Source organism: Somniosus microcephalus, chromosome 25 (genome assembly GCF_052327205.1).
Source record: "Somniosus microcephalus isolate GS21.2 chromosome 25, FLI_Smic_1.0, whole genome shotgun sequence".
NCBI classification, from domain to species: Eukaryota; Metazoa; Chordata; class Chondrichthyes; order Squaliformes; family Somniosidae; genus Somniosus; species Somniosus microcephalus.
In genome coordinates this window covers 53,030,679-53,050,826 of record NC_141011.1, presented here as the reverse complement: position 1 = coordinate 53,050,826, position 20,148 = coordinate 53,030,679, and the positions used below count along the sequence as shown (strand labels likewise).

Genomic DNA, 20,148 nt, shown 5'->3' with positions numbered 1-20,148 from the left:
TACAACAATCTACCAAAACCAGAAAAAACAGGAAACAAACAACCTTTGTGGGGGCTATCAGATTTAAACAGTTTCCTCATCAGTGCACAACAATGTACTAATATCTTACAGTGCTTTCCTTCACAAGATGGCAGTGTTGTACTATATACTATTTTCTTCAGGACTAACGCATTAAAAAGACGATAAGGTGAATGTCCTTGGCATGTTCAGACCTAGGAGGCCACACCAATGACCCATGTGCTGTCACAGAGCTTCTTCCATTTGCAGCAGTTAGAATGCAGATACCCAGAATACACTCAAAATGTAAATACAAGATTTGCCAAATGAAGAGGCACCTGCCTGCTGATTAGCTGTGAAATCAAGTGCTCCCATTCCTCGGTGTATCAAAGCACGATTGTTGTACCTGCCCACCGAAGAACTGATGGAACTGCTCTACCAGACCAGTTAAGCCATGCTTCATCTTTGTGACTTTTATTATAGAGTTGTGGGACAGTATTTTAGTTCTGAACCTTTAAAAGTAAAATCAAAATGCCCGTATTGCATGATGTAGCCCTTATTTCAGGTCAATCCTTTGCTGGAGTCTTGTTTCAAGCATTCCATTGCTACTGCACAGTATGTAGGCAATGACCTTTCAAGGAGTCTCAATGATAAAGTTCCTGTACCATGTACATAAGAAAAGAGATTTGTGAGTACAAGGAAGAGTGAATCCTACTTGTTTGACTAATCAATGCCTTGTTTATACTGAGTTAAACATTTTTTCAGGCATGTCAAGAGTCAGTCTATGGATGTGCAGCCTTTTATTAAAGCAAATGTGAAACTGATCTTCGAAGAAATGGTCAATGAAGTTTGGAGAATTATTTTGATTGCAAATGTAAGGAATTTAATGCCACTGTAAAGATATCAGGATAATTATTTCACACAGAGCTTAAATCTTTAAATTAGTCTAATTAAGTAATTATAATATCAGCACAACTGATTTTTGTGGTGGAATAATTATAACTGATTATTTGATGTTGAAATCTACAGACATGTTTGTATATGTTTTTGTGTGCAAAGCTTTCTTGGTATGTTTCCGTGATAACAGTTACTGGAAAGCTCAAGCAGAATGTGTGTTTTTAGCCACTGACAAACTTTTATGTTTAGGCATGAATACATCGGGACAGATTCATTTAATATTTATATTTTGTTTGCAGCATCATCAGTTATGCCAGAAACAATGCCATTCTCAACAGAAAGGAGCAAAGCAAGTGGAGCTTCATACAGCGAGTCAGAATCAGGGATAAACGCAAAGCCAACTTCTACATCACTGCACACTCTAACACAACGTCCTCCCGACATTACATCAGAAAGACCCGCCCCAGCCAAACCTACAACAGCCGAGTTTTCCGAGACAGAAGCAACACATCAGCCACTGGCCACAGCATCTGTGTCTACCTTTTTCACTCCAGCATCAACATTACATCCTAGATCTGAAACAACAATGGTGCAATATACATCACAGGAAGAATGGAATCTAAATACTTTAGTGGTAGCATCTACAGAGGTCAATATAAATCATACTGACAGATTAACATCAAAAACTGGATCAACTTTAATGCCCTTTGGATCATTGGCTTCAGTGGCATCAGAATCAGCAACGAAACTCAAATTACCTCAAGTTTTATCTAATATGTCAACATTCGTCATGTCTACAAAATTAAATGAAGCAAACATCTCGATAACTGCGGCAACTTATCACAAAAATTCTCAACTAAAAGAGAAAATGGTTTCAACTATTCCTTCAAAAATGGCCTCTACAGTGATAAATATGCCAGCTGATAACATCAGCTCACCAGAAACAGAAGTGCAGACATCTGTCATAGGATCGAAACCTGGGCTATTTACTGTCTCTGCCTCAACAGAAGGCAAACGTGATGAACAAGTAAGTTTATCATCAATAGGCACTGATGCACCAACACCCATTTTTGCTGTCACAAAAGTTAATCTCATTGACAACCAGACCCTCTCATTTAGCACTACTGCTCATAACACCGCCAATGCCATCAAAAGGATTAAACAAAACGGCAATTGCAAATCAGACAGCAAAATCATGGGCAATGTCATCACATCAGACAAATTCTGAACTTTTCAACGTTTCATCAAACCTAGTTTCTAAAATGGTATCCACTGAAAATTTAATGGTAAATGAAGTGAGCAATACGATGGCATTAGTGACAGAATCAGGACCTCAACTATTAGTCACCAATGTTGACTAACAAGCATGAGCATAGGGAGCAGCTTGATGTAAGATTAGTAATGAAAAAGGTGTCAACATCTAGCGCACGACCAACCTCACTGATTTTAGTGATGCCAAAACGTTCTGAATTAACACGAGCTCAAACCACAAGCTCAATGAAAAGTTCGACAGCTAATACAAACATGGGACCCAACAGTATAATATCACTGAACATTTGGTGATGTTACAATGACTACTTTTGGAGATATTTTTAATGGTTCTATCACAGGGAATAACAACTAAGGCAACTACTTTTCTCAATGGGGTAAGTTCAATCCTATAAATCTGTGGCTGTCTCAGTTTCTGAGTTAGTAATATTTTCAAATGTTAACGGGTGAAACTAAAAGGAAAATAAGACTGACATCAATGATGAAGAAACCCATATTATCACCAATGTCATTCAACACGCTGGCACCAGAGACCTCTCAATCGACATCAGCACGGAAGACAATTCCAACATTACGTGTAATAAAAACCTCAAGAATTCCAACACCACACCTTTCAAGTTCAGAAATAAACAGTATCATTTACCAAGATCAAGATTGACACCTACTCCATTTCACAAGACAACTTCAACAGCAACAAAAAGCATGAAGGAATTCACGGCTGTACTAGAATCAGTACCTATCTCCCTGGCTGTTACTGTTGCTGGATCCAGTAAAAATGGAGAGCAGGTGCTGTAAGCCATTCTATCACCATCTCCTGTGTCATCCGTATCATAAATGACATGGACAAGCCAAACACTTTATTCAGCACGGGAATGGACAACTTTACAGGTTTTATCACGTTCTTATGAAACAGCTACACTAAAAGGAGATTGGCCGTTTGGTAACTAAATAAAACAGCATAATACACTTTATAGATTAATGAGGAAACATTTTCTGATTCAGCTGTTCCAATGAATATGATCGCCCTAGTAAATTATATTATCACGATGATGTCTGTAACACAGAAACAGGACATAAGCTATCAAACACCTTCAGAACTACAGTGAATGAACATAAAAGAAATTCAAGTTCAAAATTAGTAATCAGTAAACCTGTGTCAGTACCTACTCACTCAATATCAATGCCAGTTTCATTCTCACCTGAAAAATATTTTCAATGTTGGAGAGTTTATAACACCACATATTTTATCAAATACATCAAAATATAAGTTGATTACAAAACTATGTATACTGCAAGCAACAAATGTACTTTTAAATGATAAACCATTGACTGCAACAGCATAACACTATACAACTTGTGAACAAAATTAAAAAACACACAACTGTTACATTAAGGGCAAGCTTGTAGGAGGAACCCTCACCTATGGTAGTGTTGCTACCTTTGGTCAGACTTTACTTTGGCGACTCAATGAAGACTAATCTTAAGGCTAAAGGGATCAAGGGATATGGAGAGAAGGCAGGAACAGGGTACTGAATTTGAATGATCAGCCATGATCTCATTGAATAGCGGAGCAGGCTCGAGGAGCTGAATGGCCTACTCCTGCTCCTATCTTCTATGTTTCTATAACTGAAGAGATGTCGACCAATATCCATTATGTTACCAACTTCATCTTCAGAAACAACTGAATCTTAGTAGTCAGCAATGCAGCTCCAGCTTTTTAATCACATCAGCATACAAGACAACTACCAAATTAGAAACCGAATGAATTGTGCACTGACAGGCCACCAAATCAACAGATGGAGCTTCATCTGCATTATCAGTCAAATTATGAACTGAATGTGGGAATATTATTAATTATTCTATCTATACCAACTTTAACATTTTATCAGCCAAATTTAACAGTTAAAGGGACAGAAGTGCGGAAGATTACATACATAGAATATTCAGCACAGAAACAGGCCATTCGGCCCAACCAGTCCATGCCGGCATTTATGCTCCACTCGAGCCTCCTCCCGTCTTTCCTCATCTAAATCTATCAGCATTGTAAAATAAATAGCCATATTCCAAGAGATACACCATCCTATGAACAGATTTCTGATATTATTAATACAAGACATACTGGGTTTAAAAGTCTAAAAAGCCTCAACGACACAGGCTGCAAACAGAACACGGGCTTTTGAGATAAGATCAGTTGTTAACAAAAGTTGTAAACACCACACAAGCTTTTGAAATGGGAATTGATTGTTAATACTGAGACAATGGCCCTATTGAAACAACAAGTTGCAGCTTCCAGAATGTCTGCAGTTTGGAACCAACACAATAGCTATGCCCAAGTAAAGTGTTAAAAATTAACACTTCAAACAGGAACACAGAATATTAAAAAACCATGTGCCTTCATAAAAGTAACATCAAATGAGAAACAGGAAACACGATTATATATGCAACCAATTGAAGTAGCTAAGAAATGCAACAAACACCCTAGTTGAAGTGTTTTTGATTTACATGTTGTAAAAGATACCTACAGAACACTTTGAAGTTATATCAATAGATGACACCAAGCAATCACATGGTTTTTGTATTGAAAATAGAATAGTTAGTAGACACGACATCTGCTTTCAAACAGCAGAGGTGATTTAGAAATTGAATGGAAGACCTTCAATAAGAATGACATCAAATAAATACTACTGTCATATTGTTTTTCATGATAAGTTTTGAAACACCTAAACAACAGACAGAAGTTTGCAAGCTAACTGCTAAATTGACAGTAAGCATAGAAGGAATTCAACAGAAGATGACTAGAGAAAATTAGCTTACATCAGCAGAAAACTTCAAAGGATAAACCACTAAAAAAAGGTATAAAAATAGAGCTTTTCAGATGGAAAGTCAGAAGTTGCTGGAAAGGGCAAGCGATTCTCAACTTCAGAGGCATGCTCTGTAAGTTTTTAATTCTTTGAGTTTCGGGGATCAAAAAGGTACTCTTATTTGATTTTGGTGGATATTCTGGATTAAGAATAATAGAAATGTAAAAATGTATGAAGTTAAGATTTGAGAATAAGGATCTCTGAGAATAAGAAATGTAAGCTATTTGTATTTTGAACTGTTAAAGTTGCGATTGACTCAGCAGCTGTTAACTGTATGTCGGCTCTTAAATAAATCTATATATTTTTAGAATTGTCTCAAAGGCCTAGAAATTCGGTGGGCTGCGCCACCAGTTAGCGCCTAAAGAGGGCACTCAGTGGCTTTAGTGCCACTGGCTGTGCCTCCCGCGATATTTAGCAGGGCACTAATGGCGGCGTTAGCCTGTAGCGCTGCGCCACCACCGATGACGTCATCAGTGTGTGCAGCGCCCCGCTACGCCCCGATCGTGATATTTGTAGCGCCTGCCTCTGTAACGCCGTTCGCAAATCGCTCCCGGTTCACGGGGCCTACCTGTGGCGGTAGTGGCGCAAATTAAGGTGGAGGTGCGGGGCGGCCATTTTTTCGGTGGCCTCCTGCCAGCACCTCCATCCCCGGCCTCCTGATCCCCCTCCGGGCAGTGCCGGCTGTGTCCCGAGAGCCTGGCACTTCTCCTCGGTGCCGGGCTCTTTTGCCAGCACTCACGATCGGTCATCACGCTGGTGCAGGCCCCTCCCCCTTAAGAAGGGGAGGAAGGCCTGCAGTACTGCAGCGCGCCATGCCGCAGCATGTGGCGCTGCGGCACGTTGCGCTGCGATATTCAGTTTCAGCGCCTCAAGAGGGACGCGGGGTGCCTCGAGCAGTGCCCCGTATCCCTCTTGGGGCGCTCAAGCATAATTTCCGGCGGGCACAACGGCTCCGATCGCAGCGGTAATTCCGGCGCCCAGGCAAGCTTGGCGCCCCGTTTGGGGCTCCACTGAATTTCTAGGCCAAATAGTATTTCTGTATTAAACTCGCGAACTCAATTTCTGTACACTCTTTTGAGAGGAGTTGCAGAATTCTGGGGGGGTTTTCCGAACCCTCATAATATCCGGAAGGTTACAGTCTAGTTAAACTTATTAAAAGTGCTATCTGGAGGATGGTAACATCTTTACGTCGTTCCTTTCCTTTAGGGAGAGACAGTCTGGATCTTTAGACCCAATTAAGCGTCTTATAGAATTTGGCTATCTCTAACTTTAGTTGAAGGTGAACGTCTGGGGAATACGTCTGATCTGGGGTAGCCCGAAAAGGGCTAGGACTAGTAATTATGCCTTCAGTATAACCCTCTATTCCCTTCTCCCTCATATGCATATCTAGCCTCCCCTCAAATGCATCTATACTATTCGCCTCAACCACTCCCTGTGGTAGCGAGTTCCACATTCTCACCACTCTCTGGGTAAAGAGGTCAACATCAGTGACAAAATGAAATTCTGTCACCATGACAGCAGAGTATGAAGAAAGGGGTCATGAAATATTGACATAGGTATAGAAGTAGGCCATTCGGCCCCTCCAGCCTCTTCTGCGAGCCTGACGTCAACAATTAAGCCTCTTCCAACTCTTTTATATCATCCACACCATTCATACTGCACTAGAAACATACTGAAATGGTTCTGCTATCCTGTTAACCTAACTTTTTGTGAAAGTAACTCGTCCATTTCTTCTGGTAAGTGGAGAGATGAGGAGAACGAAGAGATGTTGAGGTGTGCAGCAGAATCAGAATCTGAGCTGTCATCTCTCAAGCTGCCTGCAGAGACAGACGGAAGCCTCGCAAAATTAACAGCATTTGAAACTTTTCACCGAAGCTCGTGACACCAGTAATTCGCCAAGACAAGGGACAACTAAATATTAAATGCAGAAGCAAATACTTAGGCCTTGAAATTATGTTATGTGAAGATTAAAATATGATATTTTTAAATAAATGGGTTAACATCTTTGTTAAAATAGAGGACAAAGGAATTTAGTATGAGCAAATTAAGGATTGGTATGCTAATCTTCACACAGCAGAATCTCAAGGCCTTTGATGTTATTGCCAGTAAATACTGGGCTAAATATAGGAATATTCTGAACACCTCCTAGAATGTACAGTTCAGTGATATGACATTAATAATAAAAAAGAGCAGACAAAATGTTGACATCACCTGAACAACTGAGTGTAATTAAAAAAAAAAATTGTGCTCTTCGATGTGAGGGGTGTTATGACTGAGGAATGGAACCGTTCCCTTTGTAGGCTCCCAGTATCAGCACCAAGTACTCCCAGGTGAGGTACAGCACAGTTGGATACGGAGTAAAGCTCCCTCTACTTTGCCTCACTCAACCTCAGATAAGCACCCCTAACTGTACCAGAATGACATTTTTTCATCTCCCACAGCAGCCATCCTGGGGCCTCTGTGAGTGAGATTAGGGTCAGTAAGCCCATGGCCACTAGGAATAGGACTGAACGGCCTAAACACATTTCATGTTGGCCCTTTATAGCTAGAAGCCTGAGGACAGTTTCGTCCCATCAGTCTAGCCTGGATTGAACCCTAGTCCCAGAGGTAAAATGTCAGTGTCTAGTCCACTGCAGAACCTCGTTTCCTAACTATCAAAATTTTTACAGAAAAATGGTGGGGAAGTATATTTAACACTGAAATTTATCAAATCTGTATTGTTTCTCATTATAATTTCCTTTGACACCTGCATTTATTTAGTTATTATCAGATATTATACCTACAATCTAAAGCAGATAAAAAATTATATTTGACAAAGAAAAAGTGCTGTCACAAGCATTAACATCTACAATCTTGCAAGCGAAATCAGTCAATGCATGGTCTAAACATCACCACATGCATTCTGCACTGAATGTGGGAGTATTTTCAACTGTTCTTGCACAACTTGTCACGAGTTGGATTCACAAGTCTTTTATCACGCTGATTACAGAGACTGAGCACAAAAGACAAGTAACAGCAGCAATGGTTTTGCCTGTTTCAGCTCCTATTATGCCATCAGGGCTATTAAATAAATCATCTTCAACTCAGCTAGAGAAACCCTGGAGGTTGGTTTCCCAGAAATGCCCATTCTGAACTATTCAGAGTTCAAATACAAAACAGAATATAGATGGATTTGCTATACTTTCTATCACATTGAACTTATAAAGAGAAATGTGGAGGGGTTAGTAGTCCACTGCCACCAACGTTAACGAAGCTATCGGCTATACTTTCCATACAGCATTAAGGAAGCACTGTCTGGTGTCATTGGTTGTGGTGCAACATGTATATCAGAGTGACAGAGTCACGGGGAAAAATTCAGTGGCGCCGTTATCGGCCGTGCGCAGAGTTCCGCGCCTGCCGCTAATTATCGCCTCCGACAGCAAACTTGGCTTTTATCGCCCCTGGAGGTGATTGGAGCGCTAAATCAGGCGCTTCACACCTGTCTTAAGGCGCAAACGCCGAGGAGCAAGGCGCTACCTCAGAGTGCTGGCGAAGCAAGGAAGGGCAAATCAAAATGAACCTGAAAAGTGCTGCTCAGTATTCAAAACTCCTTCACACAGCGTTGAATCTCTCCAGAAGTCTGTCTCTCTCTCTCTCAGACTGCGTGGTGCAAAAATGTCACCGACAAAAAAAGGCAGAAAGCCGTCGCCTTTAAATAGCACTCCCCTAGTCCCTTTCTGACAGCATAACGCTCCCTTCAACCTGTCGTGGCAGGCGGTAAGGCAGGGGGCGCCACTCAATATCCGGTCCGGGGCGCTAACGGGGCGTTGTGCACTCAAATGATGTCACAATCTGCCAGCGCAGGAGATCATGGCGGAAGTGTTTAGCGCCGCCGCAAAATGTCTAGATAATTTCGCGAGCGGCACAAACATCGCCGCGCCCGGCCTCTAGTTGCTTTGCGCCCCAATTGGCACCCTCTTAAGGTGCTAACGGGAGGTGCAAACAACTGAATTTTCTCCCCATAGAGTTATACAGCACAGAAAGAGGCCCTTCGGCCCATCGTGTCGGCGCCGGCCATCAAGCCCTGTCTATTCGAATCCCATTTTCCAGCAGTTGGTCCATAGCCTTGTATGCTATGACGTTTCAAGTGCTCATCTAAATGCTTCTTGAATGTTGTGAGGGTTCCTGCCTCTACCACCCTTTCAGGCAGTGAGTTCTAGATTCCAACCACCCTCTGGGTGAAAAAGATTTTCTTCAAATCCCCTCTAAACCTCCTGCCCCTTACCTTGAAACTAAGCCCCCTGGTTATTGACCCTTCTGGTATACCTATCAATTCATCCAATGAAAAGCGACGAGTTAAGACAGTAACTATAGGTTTTTATTGGCTAAATAACAGAGCCCACCCTCGTGGGTGATCGGATCCAACAAGGAGGAATACCAGCCAGTCGGCCACCTTTATACCTGGGCAAGTAGGTGGAGCCATGGGCGGAGTCAGCAGTGGTCAGCCCAGGTATAACAGCGTGACAAGAGGCGACCTCGTGTAGTGATACAACAGTGTAAACAGTGATAACCATAGTGTAACGATATAACAGTGATAACCATAGTGTAACGATAAAAGTGGTTTACCACACCTTCTACTAAGGGGAAAAGTTCTTTTCTATCTACCCTATCTATGCCCCTCATAATTTTGTATACCTCAATCAGGTCCCACCCCCAGCCTTCTCTGCTCTAAGGAAAACAATCCCAGCCTGTCCACTCTCTCTTCATAGCTGAAGCGCTCCAGCCCAGGTAACATCCTGGTGAATCTCCTCTGCACCCTCTCCAATGATGCAATCACAACCCTCCTATAGTGTGGTGACCAGAACTGCACACAGTATTCCAGCTGTGGCCTAACTAGCGTTTTGTACAGCTCCATCATAACCTCCCTGCTCTTATATTCTATGCCTCGGCTAATGAAGGCAAGTATCCCATATGCCTTTTTAACCACCTTATCTACCTGTCCTGCTGCCTTCAGGGATCTATGTACATGCACACCAAGGTCCCTCTGATCCTCTGTCCTTCCTAGGGTCCTACCATTCATTGTGTATTCCTTGCCTTGTTAGTCCTCCCAAAATGCATCACCTCACACTTTTCAGGGTTAAATTCCATTTGCCACTGTTCTGCCCATCTGACCAACCTATCTATATCGTCCTGTAGCCTGAGGCTTCCCAACTCGCTATTTACCACTCCACCAATTTTCGTTTCATCTGCGAACTTACTAATCATACCTCCTACATTCATATCTAAATCATTAATGTACACTACAAACAGCAAAGGACCCAGCACCAATCCCTGCGGTACACCACTGGACACAGGCTTCCAGTCACAAAAACAACCTTCGACCATCACCCTCTGCCTCCTGCTACTAAGCCAATTTTGGATCCAATGTGCCAAATTGCCCTGGATCCCATGGGCTCTTACCTTCTTGACCAGTCTCCCATGTGGGACTTTGTCAAAAGCCTTACTGAAGTCCATGTAGCCTACATCAACTGCACTACCCTCATCCATACACCTAGTCACCCCCTCAAAAAATTCAATCAAATTGGTTAGACATGATCTCCCCCTGACAAAGCCATGCTGACTATCCTTGATTAATCCTTGATTAATCCTTGCCTCTCCAAGTGGAGACTAATTCTGTCCCTCAGAATTTTTTCCAATAATTTCCCTACCACTGATGTTAGGCTCACTGGCCTGTAATTCCCTGGTTTATCCCTACTGCCCTTCTTGAATAATGGTACTACGTTAGCTGTCCTCCAGTCCTCTGGCACCTCCCCTGTGGCCAGAGAGGTTCTGAAAATTAGTGTCAGAGCCCCGGCAATCTCCTCCCTTGCCTCACACAGCAGCCTGGGATACATCTCGTCAGGGCCTGGGGATTTATCCACTTTTAAGCCCGCTAAAACCGCTAGTACCTCCTCCCTCTCAATACTAATTTGTTCAAGTATATCACAATCCCTGTGCCTGATTTCTATGCCTACATCGTCCTTCTCCATAGTGAACACATATGCAAAATATTCATTTAAAACCCCACCTACATCTTCTGGCTCTACACACAGATTGCCACTTTGGTCCCTAATGGGCCCTACTCTTTCCCTGGTTATCCTCTTGCCCTTAATATACTTATATACTATTGGATCCATCTGGGATTCTGGGCAAACATTTTCCTCTTTTATATTCAGAACTTGCCCTGTTAGCTCCCGCGATTGGGCAAATACACTCTCCAGTGGGCTGAAGTCACAAATTAATTCCTTAGTTTGCATTGAATGAGTCTGCCTCAGGCAAGTTGGTAGAAGAGGTGCTACAATCGGCCTCAGTGGCCAGTTTGTCCTCTCTGCATAGCTGCATAGCCTATTGGTACTGTCGTTGGTCTGAGGGAGAAAAGGCAATGTGGGCACTGATGGTTCAGATTACCAAAATCCATTTATACTCGGAATGAAAGTTTAGCCCAGGATCATAGAATGTTATAGAAACATAGAAGATAGGAGCAGGAGTAGGCCATTCAGCTCTTCGAGCCTGCTCCGCCATTCAATGAGATCATGGCTGATCATCCAAATTCAGTACCCTGTCCCTGCCTTCTCCCCATATCCCTTGATCCCTTTAGCCTTAAGAAATATATCCAACTCTTTCTTGAATATACTTAATGAACTGGCCTCTCTGGGTGAAGAAATTCCTCCTCATTTCAGTCCAAAATGGCTTACCCCGAAGCAGACCATTCAGACAATCAAATCTGCACTGGTGTTTTTCTCCAAATGAGCCATAGTCTAATCCCACTCTCACGCTTCTTCCCTATACCCTTTCATTTTCCTCTTTTTGAGCAACTATCTAATTCTCTTTTACAAGAATCTATGGACTCTGTTTCAGTTGCGACAGAGAATTCCACACGCTAATCATCCTCTGTGTAAATAAATTCACCCTGAGTTCTCTTTTCATTCTTTTTGTGATCACCTTGAATTTCCCTCTGTTACCAGCTTGCCAACCAGTGGGAACAAACTTTATCCTAACCCTTCATGACCTTGAAGACTTCTATCAAATGATTGATAAGGTGGATAGGGTGGTCCAGGGTCTAGAGAAGCTTGGTGCTGTAAAAACAATGGGGGTGAAATTCAACCTTGGTGGGGGTGCAAGATGGGCAGGATCTGATTGTCTGCCCTTTACCCTGCCTGATTTTCCTTTTGATTGACTGCCACTGCCCGTTTTGTCACCACCCCCGCTGCCCACATTGAATTTCTCCCCCAAGATTTGCAAGTTTAAAAAGAAGCATAATTCTACATTTGGAAGATGGAGAACTTATTTCAAAATCAAGCCATGCAGTTTCTTTGTGTTTTGCTCCCACATTTCGTACGACATTGTATTCCCGCTTCCTAACTATGTACATCAAATGAAGGAAGTTGTAGTGGTTTGGACATGTGAGCAGAATAAAGCAGGATACACTTCGTTGAAATTCTGAGCTTGGAAATGGGTGTTGGAGGGAGCAAAGATGCCGGTGGCATTATTTGGACCAACATCACTGAGAACATTATGAATGGAAACATCAAAACCAGTGGAAAATTATCTCCGGAGGCACTTTGCTTTTTCTCCACAGAATCTGTTATTCATTTTGTTACCACACTTTTGTGCCAGCTTTTCTAAATTATGCTTGAAGCTACATGTGGCGCTTTACATATTCTGGCCACATGGCGTCAGTAAATCACCTCTTTCTTTCCGAGTTTCTTTTGTTAATTTAGTGTTCTTGCTTTCCAATGCAATATACTTCAGTCCATGATTTTACCAAGGCCCTCACTATATCCTTGTAATGAGGACTGGACTTTCTAAACAGTCTCTAAGATTTTCTTAAAAGTAACATCTCCATTTTATTTAGTTGCCTCCTATGACTGAATGTTATATCTTGAGATATTGCTGTGAAGTTTACTGAGTGTCCAGAAGTACATCAATGGAAGTCCTGCGGTTCTCTTTGGTACTCCAGTGGATATATGGAAAGAACCAAAGGCACCTCTGGAGGTTAAGAAGGTTAGCTGACTGGCAGAGTTATATAAACCTGCCTTTGCACCTTGAAGATCTGCATTTAAATTCAACAACAACAACTTGCCTGTAATACAGTGGAACGTTCCAAGGCACTTCACAGGAGCGATTATCAAGCAACATTTGACACCAGCCACATGCGGAGATATTAGGAGAGGTGACCAAAAGCTGGGTCAAAGAGGTCGGTTTTAAGGAGCGTCTTAAAGAAGGAGAGAGAGGATTGGAGAGGCGGAGAGGTTTAGGGAGTGAATTCCAGAATTAAGGGCCTTGGCAGCTGAAGGCACGGCCGCCAATGGCGGAGCGATGAAAATTGGGGATGCGCAAGAGACCAGAATTGGAGGAGCGCAGATATCTCGGAGGGTTGGAGGAGGTTACAGAGATAGGGAGGGGCGAGGCTACGGGGGGACTTGAAAACAAGGATGAGAATTTTAAAATCGAGGCGTTGCTGGACTGATGAGGTGAAGATCAATTAGAATTTTCTCTCTTATACATGAGAAGCAGAAGGTTTGCCGGTAAATATCCCGGTTGAACGCTTAACATAAAAACAGTCCAAACCCAGCATAACATATTGTGATTGGCATTCTGAAGGAGTCAGTGACACTAAAATCTTGAATGAAGTGTGGAACATACTTTGTATATATTCAAGTATCTTGTGTGTCCAAATGTTTTGAAAAGTTTGATACTGATTACAGGTTTACCTCCAATCCCATTCTACCTTGGTCAGTGCCAGCTGTGGCTCAGTGGGTAGCTCATTTGCCTCGGAGTCAGAAGGTTGTGCGTTGGAGTCCCACTCCATGGGACTTGAGCACATAAAGCTAGGCTGACACTCCAGTGCAGTGTTGAGGGAGTGCTGCACTGTTGGAGGTGCCGTCTTTCGGATGTAAAAGATCCCATGGCACTATTTCGAAGAAGAGCAAGCGGATTTTGTCCTGGACAATATTTATCACTATATCAGATTATCTGGTCATTATCACGTTGCTGTTTGTGGGACCTTGCTGTGTGCAAATTGGCTGCCGCGTTTCCCACATTACAACAGTGACTCCACTTCAAAATAATACTTCATTGGCTGTAAAGCGCTTTGAGATGTCCGGTGGTTGTGAAAGGCGCTATAGAAATGCAAGCCTTTCTTTCTTTTATTGCTGGGGTCACAATATTTCAGTACAATGGCAGCATTTGTTACTGATGCTCCTTAATACAGATGAAACTATCTGAATGTTGTCACTTAGCGTAAGGAGCGCTCGTCAATGGCATTGTTACAACCACTCCCCAGCGGAAATGAAAATGCTTTGTATACCTCAGGGCAGTTTTACCTCCGCTAATAAATATTGGCAATAACTGCCATTATTAATGGGTAATAAGTCATGAAGATATAAAAACTAGATAGAGCAGGTGACAGCTAAAATAATACTTAGAATAAATGCAGAAGAGAAAGAAATGAGGAATAAAAAGAAGGGATAGAAAATTTAAGTGTGAAGGGAATATATCACACTGAGGTGAATTTTCATTGATATAACAACTTGTATTAGCACCTTTCATGTCCTTAGATTGTTTCAACACAATTCACAGCCAATTAATTACTTTTGGTAACCAATCTGCTCACAAGATCCCACAAACAGCAATGAGATGAATAACCAGTTCATCTGTTTTTGTTATATTGCTTGAGGGATAAATATTGGCCAGGACACCAGGGATAACTCCCCTGCTCTTCTTCGAAATAGTGCCATGGGATCTTTTACACAGACGGGGCCTCGGTTTAACCTCTCATCTGAAAGACGGCCCTTCCGACAGTGCGGCACTCCCTCAGTACTGCACTGGAGTGTCAGCTTAGATTTTTGTGCTCAAGTCTCTGGAGTGGGACTTGAACCCACGACCTTCTGACCCACTGAGCCACGGCTGACAGATAATTGTCATTGGGGGAATGCAGAGAAACGTTCTGCAAGGATCATCCATTTCTAATAACTTGGCTCTTGTGTTTGGGAATGTTTCCGAGGGGGAAACAACTGCTACTGGATCTCAGCACTTCTCAGAGTTTGATAAAATAAGGATGTGGTTTATTTCATAAAAACACATGAAGTGCAGAGATCAAAGAGCATCCTGGACCCCGACTGACTGTAGTTCAATCATTCCGTATATTTAAACCAGAGGACTGGAAGTAACTAAGGGCTGCATTTTCCTCTGTTCAATAATTTTATTGAAAATTAATCATCTATGTTTAGTGCTATTATCAGGACTGCTCTCCAAAAATAGTCTTTTAAACTTAACATCAGTGATTAAGAAAGGACAATTTAACTTGCTTAGGCTTTGTTAAAGGACAAATGTGAAAAACTTATGCAAAATTATGCAGGATGAGTGATAACCAAAAAGGGACCATTTAACTGTAGGTCAGATCTGGTATTACTGCGGTTAAGTGTCAGAGTTTCAGCACAGCAATGACGGATGTGAAATAATATCGAGGGATTTCCTGCCTGAAAGCATCAGGAGAGTGACCATTGAGCACGAGAAGGAGAGGAGTGCAAAGGTGATAGGAGGTGCACACTGCCCCGGTGAGTTGGTGCACCACAAGCAGGTCAGTTACCTGGGTATGATGGAGGAGAGGTGCATGAGCAGGGTTGGCTTCAGCAGAGAGGCTATGACTGAGGTGTGCCATCTCAGAGAAAAGCTGCAGGGACCATTGACTATACAGGCTGCACTAACGGTGACATTGAAGATCACCATTGCACTCAACTTTGGTGCCGTAAGGTCCTTCCAGGGAGCCACAAGAGACATCACAGGAGATTGCCATTTTTCTGTGTATCATTTAATTAAGGTAGTAAATAAAGCTCTTATGTCACCTTGACACTTCAGTGTCAATCAACAGCATCAGGGCATTACTGACTGTACCTATGAGGAGAGATTGAGTAGATTGGGCCTATACTCTCTGGGGTTTAGAAGAATGAGAGGTGATCTCATTGAAACAAGATTCTGAGGGGGATTGACAGGGTAGACACTGAGAGGTTGTTTCCTCTGGCTGGAGAGTCTAGAACCAGGGGTCTTAGTCTCAGGATAAGGGGTCGGCCATTTAAGACTGAGATGAGGGGAAATTTCCTCACTCAGAGGGTGGTGAATCTTTGGAATTCGCTACCCCAGAGGGCTGTGGATGCTGAGTCGTTCAAGGCTGAGATCAATAGGTTTTTGGACTCTAGGGGAATCAAGGGATATGGGGATCGGGCGGGAAAGTGGAGTTGAGGTCGAAGATCAGCCATGATCTTACTGAATGGCGGAGTAGGCTTGAAGGGCCGTATGGCTGACTCCTGCTCCTAATTCTTATGTTTTTATGTACCAATCCAGGCACCCATCACCAATCCCATGACATACCTAAATAGGAATGACTATTTTTCCATAAATGTGCATATGGAACATGACTCTAGCAAGGAAAGATTGCACCTCAATGCAGGCACCCTAGGGGTATGTGTGATGCTTTAATTTTGTGGTGATTAAGTGTGCCACAGCTCTTCCAAGGGGAAGGAAGGATGGATGTCAGGCTCCTTAGAGACGTGTTGCAACCATGACGGATGCACAAGCTCCATATCCCAGCAGAGAACAGCTAAAGCAAAACAATGGTTTAACGAGGGCCTTCATTGAGCGCACAGTCTAGGCTGACACTTCGGTGCTGAACCTGAGGAGCGCTGCAGTGTCGGGGGGCGTCCTCTTTCAGATGAAATGTTAAACCGAGGACTTAAAAAGATCCTAAGTAGCTATTCGAAGAAGAGCAGGGCTTTCTCCTGCTGTTCTGGCCAACCTTCCTCCCTCAATCAACAAAACCAAAGATATCTGGTCATCCAATCACTCGCTGTTTGTAGGGGCCTTGCCGCGCACAAATTGGCCGACGCAACAACAGTATCTGCACTTCAAAAAGTAATTTGTTGGCTGTAAAGTGCTTTGGGATGTGCTGCGGTTGTGAAAAGTGTTATATAATTGCAAGTTAGTTATTTTATTGAACAAAGGCCTTCATTTGGAGTGCCTTTAGATGTTTGGGCCAGTTCAAGGGGAGGACTTATAAATCACATTTGTTGCAAAACAGCGTATTCAGTCTGTTAGGTTTACTTCTGAACAACTGATGCTTTCCTTTCTTCACAATGAAAGCATGACAGGCTGCTGGATATATTAATACATTTTATTTATGTTGCACTCCATGGGATATGTGTGTTATTGTGCTTTGCTGCTGTTTTCCCCTTATGTGCTGTGACCTTTATGTGATAGTTCTTTGTAAGCACGGAACACTGAGCACCCACAAAGTCTCTGAATCTCTCTCTTATTCTGTAACCAAAAGAACTGAAGCGTGCCATTGCTGTCCCTTAAAGCTTGGACCCCTAAGCCTGCACCGCATTCTTGAGCGATGTGCTCACTGTGTCCATGGCCTGTCTTTCTGAGGTTGTCTCTGCGGCTGACACTGGTGTTGGTAGATTGCAGCAGGGATGATTGTTCTCTCAAACCAATTTTACCAACATCCACCTGCATGGAGGCACGCGAGTGCTCAATACGGATCACAGGGGCAATTTTTACTCCCTCTGGTAGAAACGGGGCTGGTAGCAGAGTTAAAATCAAGGTGGCCAACTTACCAGCAAATTCCCGCTCCGCCGTCTTTTTAATTTTGGTCTTCCGCTGGGCGGCTCTGGCACCCGCCCGAATCAGACAGGAGCCTCATTGATTGATGCAAATTGGGGTCCTATGATGTACGTGGGGCCCTAATGCAATGTAAACAGCCTGCTGGGCAGGCTGTGCGTGTGGATGTTCCGCTCAGTAAAAATGGTGGTCAAGAGGAACCGGCCCCAAAAATGTAAATCTACAATTATTTTGCTGGGGACCAGGAGGAGCTCCGGGCTCCCTCTCCTCTGCAATTGGCCCCCCTCCCCAGACTTATCTTCACGCCAGCTAGATCAGCCTCCAGGCCGTCCAATATCGAGCAGGCCCGTTTGAGGCCTGCAGCTCGCTGGCAGCATGTTAATGAGGCCCAGCCCTGAAATAGGCTCACGGAGCCTCCCGCTAGAGGGATCGGGCGGCCGGCCCACGGTGCTGAATGTTGTCCACTGGAAAGCTGACTGAAATTGAAGCACTTTCTAAACATCAGCAGAACAGGAAGAGCAGAAAAAAGAGGGGGCATGAAACAGGGAGTTCTTAAGGGGATGCTAGATAAGTACATGAGGGAGAAAGGAATAGAAGGATATACTGATAGGGTGAGATGAAGAGGGGTGGGAGGAGGCTCGTGTGGAGCATAAACACCAGCATAGACCAGTTGGGCCAAATGACCGGTTTCTGTGCTGTAAAATTCTATGTAATACAAACTTTAATGGGTGTTCAAGGAATGTCCTAGTATCTAAGTGAAAAGTCCTGTGACAGCTGATAAGTTAAATTAATGATGAGAGTTGGTTCTGAAGCGCAGAAATGTAATATTTCATGGTTGAGTGATAAAAGATGAAAGCAGTTGTGTTGAGATCAGCAGGCTTCAGAACAGGAGTCCTCACATCTGCTATCCTACCACCAACCACACCGGCAGATCCTGACACATTTCCCTATCAATGACCATGGAGAGCTGGCTCCATAGGCTTCGGGTCAGTATGGAGCCAATTACAAATCTGTGGCATCTGCTGCAAGGACACTGTAGCTAACCTGCTCCATCGGACAGCACTGTCAGTGGCAGTCAAAGTCACCTCCCTCAATTGGTTTTGCCTCCCTCTCCTTCAAGGTTTCAATAAGGCTGAACTGCATTTTGCGCCAATGTGCACCCCACAAATGTATCAAATAGGTCAGTGTGGTCCACGTTTTCTTCCCCTTTTCCACTGAATAATAACAGCAGTATGACTTGGCTGCCAATGTCACCACGCCTGCTGTATTTTTGAAAGTAGAGGGATTATGTGTAGTCCTGCCACTTTAGCACAGAACTAAGAAAATACACCGTATTATACTAGTGCCGTATGATGTACTCTTTTGAAGTTACACTAAAGAGGAATTGTTAGAGGTGTAAGATAGCTGTAACATTGAATCTAAACTAGCTTGATAGTTCGGTGCCATTTCATTTTGGTAGGAATTAGTCAGACTCGAAGCAAGAAAATAACAGTTTACTGTTTTATAATTATTAATAACTCATTTTAACACTCATAAAAATAACCTTAATTCTGGGAGTGTGTGAAAATATTGCAGTAGGATCAATAGAACGGAAGAGTAAATATTCTCAATGGATTCTCAACTTGGAGCTGTTAGGTGTGAATTATGTCAATGTACAATTTCCAGTAAATACACAGAAGGTAAAATGGGACTATTAAATCAGATAAATGCTACAATCTGTAATTTAAATAAAAATGTTAATATAACCACTGCATATTTATTGCATAATAAGTAAACATCCTACATGGAACTGCATCCCACACAGTTTCGATTGAGTTCAGAATCAACCAAGAACAATCATCAGCTGCATGTTATGATAAAATAATTTATCAAAGAATTTGAGAAAATGATAATCAACCTTATTTGCTTGCAGGGTAGTTAGATTACAGATGTTTGGGGATTGACCAATGTATGGGTTAATGTGTTGACCTTTAAACTCTGGGATTGGGTTGAATTCAGCCAAGACTGGGGAACTAAATGAGTCTCAGCTCTCTCTCATGTCTAAAACAGTGCTACATGAAATGAATTGGCAGCATCAATCCAGTTCTTTATGGCCACAGGACCAAAGCACAAAACTGTCCATAACTTACCACACATGGACATTCAGAGAGGTCAAAGGATACCTGTGGTGGAGGCAATAGTGCAACAATGGTAAGACTCAATTGTTGAGGAAGCAGAGGGAGTTTTACTCAGCATTCAATCTGTGCTATGCTTCACCTAAGAGTACTTGCTGCTGATAATATCTTTCAAGACCTGAGTGTGGGCCAAAGATTGGTCTATCGTATCACAGCCCCGATTTTCTGACTCATGCCACTAGTGAGGCTGTGGGCATCAGTGGAGCCTCATGAAATTACTCTTTATAGAATCATAGAATGGTTACAGCGCAGAAGGAGGCCATTCGGCCCACTGAGCCCGTGCCGGCTCTCTGCAAGAGCACTTCAGCTAGTCC

General features: G+C 42.9%; 1 protein-coding gene across 1 annotated transcript in view; it reads left to right on the top strand.

The window, feature by feature from the left end:
- ciroz (ciliated left-right organizer protein containing ZP-N domains) overlaps positions 1-5,290 on the top strand; it is a 54,179-nt gene extending 48,889 nt beyond the window's left edge. Inside the window, 5 exon segments of the mRNA XM_085967560.1 lie at positions 763-779; positions 781-842; positions 845-871; positions 1,194-1,963; positions 1,965-5,290. Coding sequence (XP_085823686.1) covers positions 763-779; positions 781-842; positions 845-871; positions 1,194-1,963; positions 1,965-2,255 — 1,167 coding nt within the window. The 3' untranslated portion in view covers positions 2,256-5,290.
- Positions 5,291-20,148: the final 14,858 nt, after the last annotated feature.